The sequence below is a fragment of the Zeus faber genome, assembly GCF_960531495.2.
Source record: "Zeus faber genome assembly, chromosome: 5".
Taxonomy (NCBI): domain Eukaryota; kingdom Metazoa; phylum Chordata; class Actinopteri; order Zeiformes; family Zeidae; genus Zeus; species Zeus faber.
The window spans coordinates 10737240-10751118 of NC_137192.1; the positions used below are offsets into that span (position 1 = coordinate 10737240).

Sequence of the window (13879 nt, forward strand, 5' to 3'; positions counted from 1 at the left end):
CTCTCATTATCGCTCCGGCAGATCATATCTCTTCCTGTCCGCACCATCTATCACCTCATTTCAGTCTCTCTCTCCTTTCTCCCTACGCGCCCCACCACACCCCACCGCCCCTTCACCACTCTACTGGATCACATCCTAATCTCTTGTCTTTTAAAATAAAAAATAAATAAAAAATTCACATCAAACACATCGTTCTTATCTTTTCTTTTTAATCTATTCAAGGAGGATTACACCCTTCTTTTCATGGTTTCCCTGTCGGCTGTCTGTGCTAGGACTTTTCTCGCCGCTAGAGGGCAGTGGCATCCCATCGGTGGCTGCTGCCGCGGAGGTTTGGGGTGAATATCAACGCGTCAGATGATGAATTATGAAGGTTGGGGGGTTTTGTTATTAATGTAAATCTGTTGTCTTTAATTTAGATCGCGGAGTGAGTTCCTCTGCAAAGAGCGGAGGGGCACTCATGCAGTGTGTCATTTTGTGTGTGCGTGTGTGTGTGTGTGTGTGTGTGTGTGTGTGTGTGTGTGTGCAGATGCATTGAAAGCTGTCACCGAACGACAATTACAGAGGCTGTCCAGCTGTTGCCAAATAGTTTAAAAAGTCAACATAGTGTATGTTTGTGTGTGTGTGTGTGTGTGTGTGTGTGTGTGTGTGTGTGTGTGTGTCTGTCTTAATGTGAATGGGCGTGTGCAGGTAGAAGTTTTCACCAGAGCTTGTTATTTACATGCATTGTGTGTTTTTTCTGTCAACTGTTAATTTTGTGTGTTTAATGTAATAATGTCTGTTTTGTATCGCGGATCCATGTGCATAGGAGTGTGAGTGAGTCAGCCTGTGTGTGTGCGCGCGTGTGTGTGTTTGCTCCACACAGGCTTTCATATTTTTTTGAGCGTGTGTGTGTGTGTGTGTGTCTGTGTGTGTGTGTGTGTGTGCCTCTCAGCAGACTGTGTGTGTGCGCGGGATGTCTAGTGAGGGGATCACATTCAGCCTGGGGGTAGGTGAACCCTCTGTAAACAATGGATCTGAGAATCTAGGCCTTCACATCTCTACACCACCTGTGTGTGTGTGTGTGTGTGTGTGTGTGTGTGTGTGTGTGTGTGTGTGTGTGTGTGTGTGTGTGTGTGTGTGTGTGTGCGTGCGTGTGTGTGTGTGTCCGCGTGTGTGCCTGCACGTGCCCGCCTGTGTGCGGAGCTTTGTGCGAGGCCGATTGGAGGCCAACGAGAACCCCGCCCCCGCAGGGCAGACCACACTCTCTGACCGTGTGTCTTTGTACCCCGCGTCCTCCAGGGGATTCCTTCTGTGTGAGTTTGAGGAGGAAGAGGACGAGGAGGAGGAGGAAGAGGAGGAGGAGGAGGCGGAAGAGGAGGAGGAGGAGGGGGACGGAGAGCAAGCGGCAGAGGGAGGAAGGGAGGCTTTGCGCAGACATGACCCACGCCCCCTGTCCATAGTCTGAAAGCGAGATCACAGCGAGGACGTGCGGGGACCGACAGGTGAGATGACATCCAGTAGCAGTAGTAGTACATAAAAAAAAAACCAACAGAATAATAGAAACAAAAAAAAGATAAAAAATAAAAAAAACAGCCGCTGCTGCCTCTGTCTAATTGAAACCCCATGAAAAACCAGTTGACATAATTCTTGCTTGGGGTCCGTGTTTTGTCAAGTTATTTCATTTCAAGTATAGATAGATGACATGCCATAATAGAAAAGTGGTCAATGGGGCAGAAAAATGAACCACTAGAAGGATGCTCTCCGCTTAAAACTGTGCCAGGTGCCTCGACAGAGGTCACGCACCGCAGTGTGCTGCCGCTGGATTTAAATATCACAGAATACACTGTCCTCACCTGATCATATTGAAAACAAACACGCCAGTGTGAAAGACGCTAACAGCAAGTGTTTTTTCGTAGTTTTCAGGGTCTATTTAACATTTTTAGTCACTTTTTTTTTATGTTTGAAATGTCTGACATTTAATTAAATGTGAGATGAATTGGCGTACACATGGCGTACATTTTTCGGTTAATTGCAGTTGAAAATTGACGGTTATGGTTTGACATTAACGGTTCGTGTTCTTTGAACCATCATTTGCTTTTCCTGATCTCTCATTACACCTTCTCCTTCCTCCACCCTTCCTTTGCTCTCTCTCTCTCTCTCTCTCTCTCTCTCTCTCTCTCTCTCTCTCGCTCTCTCCCTCCCTCAGGATGAAGCTGTCGTTGGGGTCAGCCCGGCCCTGGCAGGTGGCTTTCTTCGTCGCCGTGGCGATGCTCTGCGCTGGCCCGGTATCCGCCGGCAACCGTAACTATCGGGGACAGACAGGTACAGAGGGTCATGACCCCGACACCCCCGCCCTCACCCACCCGCCACCTTGATGCTCCACAGGTTAATTGCGCTGTCACCCTGGAGACGCCGCACATGCCTCCAGTGGCTGTCATTAATGGAGCTTCCCCCAATCAGGGCGGGCGGGCGTGCTGGGGTGGGGTGGGGTGGTGTTGGGGCACTCGGCGGATGCAATTTGCTCCGTCCCTCAATGTGACAGTCTGTTATCTAGACGAACCCGGCTCCGATACAAACACTGCAGCGGCTGCCTGCTGGAACCCGCGGAGCGAAATGGCACTTTAGCTGTCACGAGCTGTCAACACAAATAGATCAGCTGTTCCGGGGACGACGCCGACACGCGGCACGGTGGGAAAACGCCATCGCTCCTCCCTGCGGTGTCGTGTTCCCGTTTGAGAGGGCGTAGTGACGGGTGTCCGTATCTTCCCCGAGGCTAATAAGCGCTCATCTGAAAGTGTAGCGGCTCCTATATCCTTCTGTCAGACCACCACTTGGGGTGTGAAGAAGATGTAGTCCTAGACTAGACATCTCTCCATCTCCTTTAAAGCGGCGCTCCGTGCGTTTCTCTGCGTTGGGTGGATGACGCTACAAGTCCCGGGATTCTTTTTGAAACGGCAACACTTTTATTTATTTTTTTGTCCACATCCGGGTTTACCCTCCCCTTTTGCCCTCGGTTTCCTTTCTCACAAACTTTTCTTTCTTCCGATCAATCGGTTTTGTTTTTTTCTTGCCCGCCTGAGGTGGCGAGGATATTGTGCCGTTTCTTTTTCTCTGAATTTTCAGCCATATCGACGTCGTTTCCTGCCTTTCACTTCCTGCATGTGCCCGATCTTTGCATTCTCGCCGGAAGTGGGGGGACCCCCGCCAGTGACGATGGGAGCAGCATACAGACGAACACAAAGCATAATGCAAATACATAGGACGGGTGTTTCTTGTGGAGTGCAGGGCTATATTTCATAAGTATCAAATATGATTTGAATAGGATTTTTTTTTCAATTTTGTTCCACGGATTACCACTTCAATCGTTCTCTGCTACCGGCCAATAAAAACACAAACGACCGCCACAAGCCGCCGGATGCGGGGATTGTGGCGTTGAGTCACGGAACCCCCTCGAGCTTTGGCTGGCGGCCCCGGCACCCTCCCACGTCCCTTCTGGCTCCTAATTACAGCGATTTTACTTTTTAATCATCTCTCAGTTTTCTTCCCGCTTCCTGCTCGGCCTCCGCCTTCCGATGCAAGGTGACCTTTATGTGCCACAGAAATGCCACCAGCATCCAGTCTCCGCGGTGAGTGACGGTGTTAGTTTCCTTTGAGGGAGAGGAGGCCGCTTACGGCAGCGGCGCCACTAATTACGATCCTGGTCTGTTGTGAAGGTCAGCCCCTGCACACCCCCCCCCCCCAAGGCCACCCCCCGCCACCCCCCGAATTCTCCCTCGCTGCGAAAAACGCCAGATGACTCGCTCCAAAACCGACTGCAGCATTCCGTTAGAGGATTTCCACTAATTGGTGAAAGTTTAGAAGTCGCTCGCTGTGCCGCCCGACACAAACACAGAGGGAACATATAATTGGTCAGACGCTATGACTGCTGGATTTGTTTATTCTCTGTTTTTCCTGTTTAGGCGTTTTTTTTGTTTTTGTATTTCCTCCGCAGGTCAATGAGGCCTGTTTCTTTTGATCCACGGAAGGTTGTTCCACTTGAGGCCACATGGGGGCTCTGGAGGTTTAATAACCAGCTCCCGTGGTACATTTTACATGGTCATCTATCTGTCTATCTATCTATCTATCTATCTATCTATCTATCTATCTATCTATCTATCTATCTATCTATCTATCCATCTATCTATCTATCTGTCTATCTGTCTATCTATCTATCTATCTGTCTATCTGTCTATCTATCTATCTATCTATCCGTCTATCTATCTATCTATCTATCTGTCTATCTATCTATCTATCTATCTATCTATCTATCTATCTATCTATCTATCTATCTATCTATCTATCTATCTATCTATCTATCTATCTATCTATCTATCTATCTATCTATCTATCTATCTATCTATCTATATGTTTGTATGTCTGTCTATCCTGTCTCATATGCACTCTGTCTAATATACCAAATTACAAAAACAAACACAACCCAACTCTGTTGTTTTCTTCTGGAAATTCTGGTTCTGGTCATGATTTACAGTTTTGGGACGATGCGACCACCTCTCCCATCTCTCTCATTTCCATCAACCATAACATCAGAAAAGTCAGGATTGTATAACATTTTAAAATACATCATTCTTATAATTTGTCTATTTTAAAATCTACAGGAGTGGCTGGATTTACTGTATAACTAGACCTAAAGCTCCTCAAAAAGCCCATGACATCTCTACAATACCAAGCAAGCACTTAGCAGGAAACAGGGAATTTTTAAAGAAACTCAGGCCTTAATTATAGCACTGCCTTATTTGGGTAAAGTGTCCAGTGGGAAAAGGCCATTAAATGTACAACAACACATGATGTTTTTAGCACTGCAAGAATAAAACTGCACCACTTGAATGATTGTTGCTTTGCACAGTCTTCCACATCAGGAAGGGGGATAATTCACGGACCTGGCGGATAATGATATTCATTCGGGTTTGAACAAGAGGATGCAGCCGTACTCAGTCAGAACCAGAAAGTCGATGTTAAAAGCCATAAATGTCGACCATGTCCTCGAACGCTCATGATGCACGTGTGTTCAAAAAAACGCGTCTTGTAACCGCATTATAGAGGTGCTTGTGATGTGTGCGTTTGTCTGTATGTTCATTTCCATTTTGAACGTTTGCATGTGTGTTCCTATGGGAATAGGCGATATTACGTAACACGAAATCGCCTGGGGCTTCACAGTCAATGGGTCTTTTTTTTTTTATCTACACTTCAAGAAAATACTCCCTCTCTGATTGGATATATGATCATTCAGTGATCATAAAAAAAAAAATAAAAATCACTGTGGACCATTCAGTGTGATGCTCCACATCATCACCATCATCATCTTCATTATAATCTCTCCTTTGTCCTTGATCAACTACATTCCTTTGAAACTCCTCTTAAGTGCTTCCCCTTGGCCCGCGTCCTCTCCGAAACACGGCCAAACTAGGACGGCCACTTTCGCGTCGACGCGACTGTTCTGTGGACAGAGATGCTAATCGCGTGGCCTTTCGCGGCGGCGAATGCGCTCGTCCATCACTGACATGCGTGTGGAGGGGGAACGTGTCGTTTTTTTTTGATAAACCGCGTCATGCTCCCCACGCTCGCCTGCATCTGTCAGAATACATCAGTCACCCTGCTAACCCATCAGCTCAAAGTAGCAGCTTTTGCTTCATTGACTGACCACTTAGTCCACCCCTCACCCCTCACCCCTCACACCTCACACCCCACCTAGAGATGCACCGACCGACTAAAATAGCTGGATCGGTTATCGGTGACCATGGGGCCGATCTATTGAATTGAATTCAGTTTTTTTCTTTATTACGGTACATCGATATATTTTCAAACAAGATATATGACGAGACAATACCGTTTTCTTGATATAGTTTGATGTTGCGTTGTGTTTGCATCCACGGAGTCCACGCAACACCGCCCACCCGCTGAGAGATTGTGATTTGATTGGTCAAGTTTGTTTGCACCAGTTTGTGACTTGATTGTGATTCAATGTTTACTTTTTGCTCTCATTTGATGCAGTTGTATTGTTTTGTACTGGCATTTTAGCGCCAACCCTGACCAATTTGTTGCTGCATTAAAAGGTTTACACTTGAATTGTAATTCTTGTTAATTTTGATTTTTTTTTTTGATCAAGTTGCTGGTGCACAATAATTTATTATTTTAATCATAAATAGCAATTAGTAAATTTATATATATATTTTTTTAATATATTTATACATATGTATTCAGAAGCAATGTTTAAGTCAAGCCTGCTGTTGCCTTACACATAAAATTATGATTCCCAGTTTCTTCCTCACAGTGAGGAATACAGCTTATTCATTTAACACTGGTACCATATCGGTACTCAGTATCGGCCGATACCTAGAGCCCAGGTATCGGTATCAGGACTGAAGAAGTCGGATTGGTGCATCCCTACCCTCACCCAACCTTTCCCACTGGCCACGGGAATGGATGGCAGCGTTTAGCCAATATTGAGCCATTAGACGCGCTGTTGTTGTGTGGACACGGCTGGAGGTTAGCGGCTTTGAGTACCAATCATAAGGAGGTCAAGGGTCGGCCGACGCCCCCCTGTTAGAACTCCAGGGAGCTCCACGAACACTTCCGGACTTACGCTTAAGGTGATTCACAGTGATTCAACTTTCACATGTTTGCATTTCCTTTTACATTAAATGTTCCCTTTTCACCATTGGTTCCCACGCAATTCCGTGGCCGCTTAATATCAGTGGAAAATAATTCAACCTCAATTAAAACCTGCACTGGCTGGATGTGGATCCGCATGATTTTCACCATCCATGCAGATAAAAGAGCTAAATGTGAGAGACGGGGATAATCAGGCAAGACCGTCACCTATGTCATGTAAGCTGAAGCTGTCAGCGATCTGTTAATGCTGAAAAATGGGGGACACTAACACTTATTATCCACCCGTGTGTGTGTGTGTGTGTGTGTGTGTGTGTGTGTGTGTGTGTGTGTGTGTGTGTATGCGTGCGTGCGTGCGTGCGTGCGTGCGTGTGTGTCCATCTGTGTGTGTTGTATGTGGAGGGTTTCTCCAAATGGCTACTGCACTCACACACATAGACACATATCCACAGGCGGTCTTTTCATATGGCAGTAAGGCAATTGCCTGGAGCCTCTCGCGCTAGGGGGCCTCGTAAATTTGTGTGGATTTTATTTATTTTTTCATAAAAACTCCGTTTTCCTTTGTCGGTCCAGCAATCAGTGCTGTGCATCACTCACATCCCATGAGCATCCCATTAAGAAGAATGAGAAAAAAAGTCCCATTTGAGAATGTAGAGAGTGGACACGGACATGGTGGGTGGAGGCGCCTTAACGCGCACTTGTCACGTTGGGACTTTAGTGATGAAAGGTTTGGCTCTTTTTTAGAGATTCAGCTCTTTGCGTGAACGGAATTCTCACAGGCTTGAAACTCACAGACCAAATGTATGTCGTCTGTATTGATTATATAGGATAAATCAACCAGGTGAATAAGCAAAAGTAACACAGCACTCCAATGATTATCATCAGTACAAAAAACCTAGTCTGATAAATTACATTATTATACTGTTCAATTTATTTGGATATTATGAAATATTGTAATTTACATTTATAAAATTACCCATAATTGGTGTGATAAAATATATTCTTCCATATCTAGGCCTAAAACAGACATATCGAAAGCAATACCCAAAATGGGTTTTAGAGAGACAGATAGCAGTGGTGGAAAGTAACCACCCCAGGGTGCGTTTAATAGCACCCAGAGACCAGATGGTGCCTTCCGGCGCTGCCGGCGCAGGTTCAAGTCCAGTCTTTTCTCTCCATCTCCTACTTGACTTTTCCTACTTACTTGAATCAAATGATTGGAGGAGACAACCAAGGTTCACAAGCGGTCAGCTTCCCTAGCTGTGGGATTTGTTGTAGTTGCGATTGGGCTGCCGGGGCGGAGAGGGCGTCGAACCGGCCACCTGCTGATGTGTTCCGGGTGAGCAATTCCAACACCTCCACAACCCTGGTCTCCGAGCGCTTTTAAACGTGCCCTCTAGGTGTCGGCTTTCAAAAGGTAACTCAGCATCGAGCCGTCAAGACCTCAGACAGCGGCTTACCTCTTTGTGACTTGCAGAGCCTGGGAGGTCTCCTCAAAGTATTTCATGAAGGGAACAGGACTCGGATGGTCATCTCTGTCTATCTTGTCTATCTGTCTATCTGTATCGTCTATCTCTCTATCTGTCTATCTATCTGTCTATCCATCTATCTGTATCATGTTTCTTTGATTAGCGCAACAAAGTCACACAAAGTGACTGCATTTATTTTAAAAAGGCCCATTATCAAACAGAATAACAATGCTGATCCCTTCACGTAAAGCAAATTCCCTTTGCTTTCATTCATGTCAATTCAGTTGAATTATATCCAATTTACCAATTTGCTTCAATTAAAGTCATTCTGATGTTTTCTTCTGTACAATGCTTTATTTCGGTCAGAGTGTGTGTGTGTGTATTTGTGTGTGTGTGTCTGTGTGTGCGCGTGTGTGTGTGTGTGCGCGTGTGGAGTGTGTTGGTTGATCCAGCGGTGGCTGCTCCAGCCCCTGGAAAGCCAGAGGAGGAGTGGGGTGTGTGTGTATGTGTGTGTGGGTGTGTGTGTGTGTGTGTGTGTGTGTGTGAGGGGGGTGGGTGGGGTGCTGGGTGAAAGTGGAGGGCTGGTGGTGGAGGGGGGGCGCTCTCAGAGAGTCAGGGATCATTGATGAGGCTCTCTGGAGGAGAGAACAAACAAACTCTAAATCAGAAAGGATGAGAGGGGCCACGGCCTGCAGAAGAAGCCTCTCCAGAGCAAGCTGTATGGATCCGTGTGTGTGTGTGTGTGTGTGTGTGTGTGTGTGTGTGTTACCGCTCGTGCGCACATATGCAGTAGGTACGCTATTCTTTTTATTCTCTGCCTATGTTTGAGATGCGGATTTGGCTGAGTGTGGATAGTTTTGTCATTTTTTAACGGTAAATGCGATGCATGGGGCTTAAGGTACAGTAGGAGTGAGGTCCCCCCTGAGCCCCCCAGTACCCCAGTACTGAGCGAAGGGAGGAAGGAGGCGCCGTTGACTTATGCGAGTACACAACGAGATCTGAGCGCAAACACGAGGCCGTGCGAAATCCATGTGGAAGCCGTGAGCAAAGATTAGATTTACAAAACGCGTTTCCTCCGCCTTTATCCCCAGGTTCTCGTAAAGAACACTCTTTCCCCAAAGCCTTCCGTCAGCTCAGAGGGATGAATAAAGCTCCAATTAGCTTTGTTTTTTTTTTTTTATTACACCGTGTACTTTGCACCTGGTTTCACCCTCGTAGATCACATTGGTAGACAACCTGTTTACAGATTTGGCAGCTGCACATCTGCGACGGAGCTGAAACCCGCGGTGACGGCGGCTCTGCGAACGCCGGCCGTCCCTTAAAGTTTTTGAAGTTCGGCTCTCTCTCTCTTCTTGCACCGTTGCGACAGCCGGCGTTTAGCTTTCCGGGAGTGGGAAAATTACGACGCACATCCCCCCGGGGCGTGCGGAGGCAGTCGGGAGAGACATTATACGTCTGGCTGGCAGTTAATTTGTTGAGGACAAACAGGAAGGTTTATGAGGGAAAACATGGTTATGATGATCGTTATCTCTTCACGGCTCTTATCTCTTAGTGGATCTTAAATACAAATACAAAGTAAAAAAACAACAACTAAAAAACACCCTGGTGCTTTTCGTCAGTGGAGATCCCTTGAGGAAGTGTATTTCCTGTCAAACCACAACTCTTACAACCCACGATAGAACCTCATTAAAACAAATGAAATTCTCCTCTTTGCTTCCACACCACGCGCTTCATCACGAATAAAAGGATCCACGGACGTTTATTGTGTTTATAGCATCGTATGTACTAATATTGTACAACACCAATAGAAAAAGCCGCTTCTCTTAATGAAACCCCCAAAGCTCAGACGCACGTTTGCTTATGAAGCTCATCCCGCCGGATTCGACTGTGTTTTAATGTTTTTTAATGTGTTTAAATACCCGAGTAAATAACTCCACGGTCCCTTTGTTGATGTTCATTACTCTGTATTTCATTGTTGAATTAATGACATAAAAAGGGAGCATTCTCAAACACCATACCGGGAAACCGACCTGAAAACCTGGTTAATGTCCAATAAATTGCCCCCCCCCCCCATCTCTCTCCCTCTCTCATTCTCTCTGTCCCTCTCTCTCTCTCTCTCTCTCTCTCTCGTATGCTCTCGCTCTCTCTCTCTCTCGCTCTCAGTGGCCTACCAGGTGAAGCAGGGGACGTGCGAGGTGGTGGCCATTCACCGCTGCTGCAACAAGAACAAGATCGAGGAGCGCTCTCAGACCGTCAAGTGCTCTTGCTTCCCGGGCCAGGTCGCGGGGACCACCAGAGCCCGGCCCTCCTGCGTGGAAGGTAAGGAAGGAACCCAATTCTGTGTTTTCTGTGTGTGTGTGTGTGTGTGTGTGTGTGTGTGTGTGTGTGTGTGTGTGTGTGTGTGTGTGTGTGTGTGTGTGTGTGTATGCAGCCTGTGGTTATATGCCACCCCTATTATTAGGGGTCCATCCCTACGGAATGGACTCTAAACCCAGAAACCAACCTGAAAACCTGGTTAATGTCCAATAAATTGCCTCCTCTCCCTACCTCCCTCTCTTCCCTACGGAATGGACCCCTAATAATAGTTATTGTTCGGCTTTTTATTATATCATATATATAGTCTCCGGAACAGGACGATCGCCAAAAGGTATGGGCACGGCTGAGGTGTCGTTAGAACTGGGATGTCCTAAACATCTTGCGGTTCAGGATTCATCCAAATCGATCCACGTACCGAGCAGAAATTAGTGAAAAAAATATTTAATTTGACCAAAATCTTGCGCTCCGTGCTTCACCGACACACCAACGTTTTGATTAGGACAAATTGGACACTTTGTGACATCATCATCCAATGTACTTTAAAATGTACAGATGATGGTTCTAAATGTCCATTCGCATTGTGCGCGGTGAGTGGTGCAGAGCCCATCGCTCTGTAGTTGTTAGAGATTACAAACTAGGCCTGTGTGTGTGCTTATGTACCATAGATGTCTGTGGATCAGTTCGATAAGCAACTTATCTTTTATTCTGTCAAATGTCAGAAAACTGTCCAGGGTTTGTGTGACTTACAGAAAACCATAAATACATAATTTATGATGATTTAACACAACGGAAAAGCAGCACATTCTCAGATTTGGGAAGGTGAATCTATCACTATATACTTGTTTAATAACTGAAGTCTTATACGATTAAAAGTGTAAATGGTGGTGAGAAAACAGAGCATCAGCTGCTCTATAGGATTGTGCATTTAACACTGGGAGGGACGCGCAACAGCGTTTGTTTCTCCAAGTTGCGAGGGATGTTTTTCAAAGTTGGCACAGCTGCATTCAAGGCCTGTCGGAAATGCTACCGTGCTGCCTTAATGCGTCGAAAATATCAATGAAAAAATATATATCATTTACAGTATAATTTATGGACCAGCATTATCCTAGCACCAGTACAATTATATACCAGCTGGTGTTTATTTAAATATTATTTCATTGTTAATAGACCATCAATACCCAGGCCAGAAGTAATGGTGTGTACCATGCCAGCGGGCCAAAAAATGAACTGTACTTACATTTCCGTAAAATTTTAGATATTATTATATATATTTTTTTTTTTTTTATATTTATTGTTTAACTGCACTTTAGAAGTATAAAATTGTGCAGTCAGTACGTGATCGGCCCTGATCAGTAAGTCCTTCGAGTTCAAGTTTGGAGATTACACAGCCTGTTCACATATCGACATCCATGAAACACTGACTGCCTGAATCTATCATGGTATCCTCACAGTAGTGGCCTGCTGGCAACAAACCTTTGCTCTTAAAATATCTCTGTTTTAGTGTAACAGTAGCCTAGAGTGGATGGATGGATATCCATTATGCTTAGAAGTGGTGGTATCAAGGGCTGGTGTGTTTGTATGTGACGGGGTTAGGGTTAGGGTTAAGGTTAGGGCCATGTGACGGGGGTGGTGGCCCACCACAGCCAGGCTGGTTGTGGTGGGCTGGTCTGGGTGAAAAAAGGGCCAGGGCCATTTTTTTACTCCCAGTCCATCCCTGACCCTGCACCCATCACTGCTGAAACATCATTTTCTATTCTGTAAGCACATTACTTATTTATTAGTTATTATTTAATAAATATTGGTTAAACGTTAGTCTTTTTGTCATGTCCCTCCTTAATGACATGTACTTTTGGTTTTATTTGAGGTTCCTAACAGTACATTGTACTAAGCAGTTGTTCGCTCAATAGTTTGTGATTCGCATGCACTAAAATTCACAAGAATGCAGGAAATGAAGGCTTTGTAACTCAAATTTTGGGAAACTGTGATACGTACCAACAGGACTACATAGACCCCATGTATTGCTGCCTGCAGCTATTTTTATTATTATTATTATTATTATTATTATTATTATTATTATTATTATTATTATTATTATTATTATTATTATTATTATTATTATGGCACTGTTTTGATAAAGGATGGCGGTATGTCTTGCCAGTCCATTGGTAATGGAAGGCCTCAGCTCAGTGGCCTCTTTCAACTTGTGACGCAATGGAAATAGAAGTGTAGAAACTGCAGCGACCAGGACCAGGACCTTTAAAAAAAACCTTATTTCACTTCTAGCCTTGCGGAGCTTATATCGGATGAAAAGGAAGGGAGACATTCATTTCAGTTTCCATGCACTTTCAAGACATTCAGGAGTTTTTACTCTAGTAAAAGGGAGAGTACCACATTGACATTTCTACATCGGAGTACTTTCTCTTGAATGCACTTAAAGTATTAAAAGTACTTGTCATATCCAGTGCCCTGATATTGCTAAATACCTAAAATACATCATGAGGCGCTACTGTAGAGATTCAGATTCAGGAGTCACTTGGATGATGTGGAAACAGGTACGAGGCGGGAGTCACACAAGCGAGTGAGTCATTGTCATGTTTCAATTTTGAGGTGTCCAGACAAAAAATATCAATTTGTTTCTAAACGTTCCTATTGGACGAGAACCTTGTAACTCCAAATGTATTGTATTTTATTTATTTATTTATTTATTTATTTATTTATTTATTTATTTATTTATTTATTTATTTATTTATTTATGTATTTGTTAATTTATCAATTTATTTATTTATTTATTTATTTATTTATTTATTTATTTATTTATACATGTACCTATTAATTTACAGTACCTATATATGTTACTACTTTATTTTATTTGCCATTTTTTACATATATTTATTTATTTATTTATTTATTACTTTGTTTATTTATTTTCTATTTATTTATTTGGTCATTCATTCATTTACTTTTTTTATTTGCATAAATTTGATTCTTAATATCTTAAAGTTTATATTTTGCAACTAAATAAATTGAATTGGTTCAAAGAGTGTTGGGATTGTCGTCCTGAACCATTTTTGCCTGATACAAGATTTTTGATTAAGTGATTCTGGTGAAGAGTTTTTGAAGCCAGTTTCACTAATAACTCGAAAGTAATTTTTTATGAGGGAACATGTTGTGCGTTTGGTCAAACATTTGAACTATATAAACGTGTGTGTGTTATACATATATGTACAATGTCACGAGGAAAAGAAAACACAGAGCTTTTTTCCATTTCTGCTAGAATCTCACACACACACACACACACACACACACACACACACACACACACAACTAGACAGCCACGGCAAAGCACAATCAAACACACACATCTCCAAGCTGATTCATTCTGAGAGTCACATTATTAGTGACCAGTATGTCTAAAATTTGCTGTTACCATGCAGCTAAACCCCTGGTTA

General features: G+C 44.0%; 1 protein-coding gene across 1 annotated transcript in view; it reads left to right on the top strand.

The window, feature by feature from the left end:
* Positions 1 to 2186: 2186 nt before the first annotated feature.
* Positions 2187 to 13879, top strand: part of tafa4b (TAFA chemokine like family member 4b) — a gene marked incomplete at both ends in the record, with an annotated part of 31215 nt that continues 19522 nt past the window's right edge. Inside the window, 2 exons of the mRNA XM_080000961.1 lie at positions 2187 to 2301; positions 10278 to 10433. Of these exons, the coding sequence (XP_079857087.1) occupies positions 2187 to 2301; positions 10278 to 10433 (271 nt within the window). The remainder of the gene's footprint in view (positions 2302 to 10277; positions 10434 to 13879) is intronic.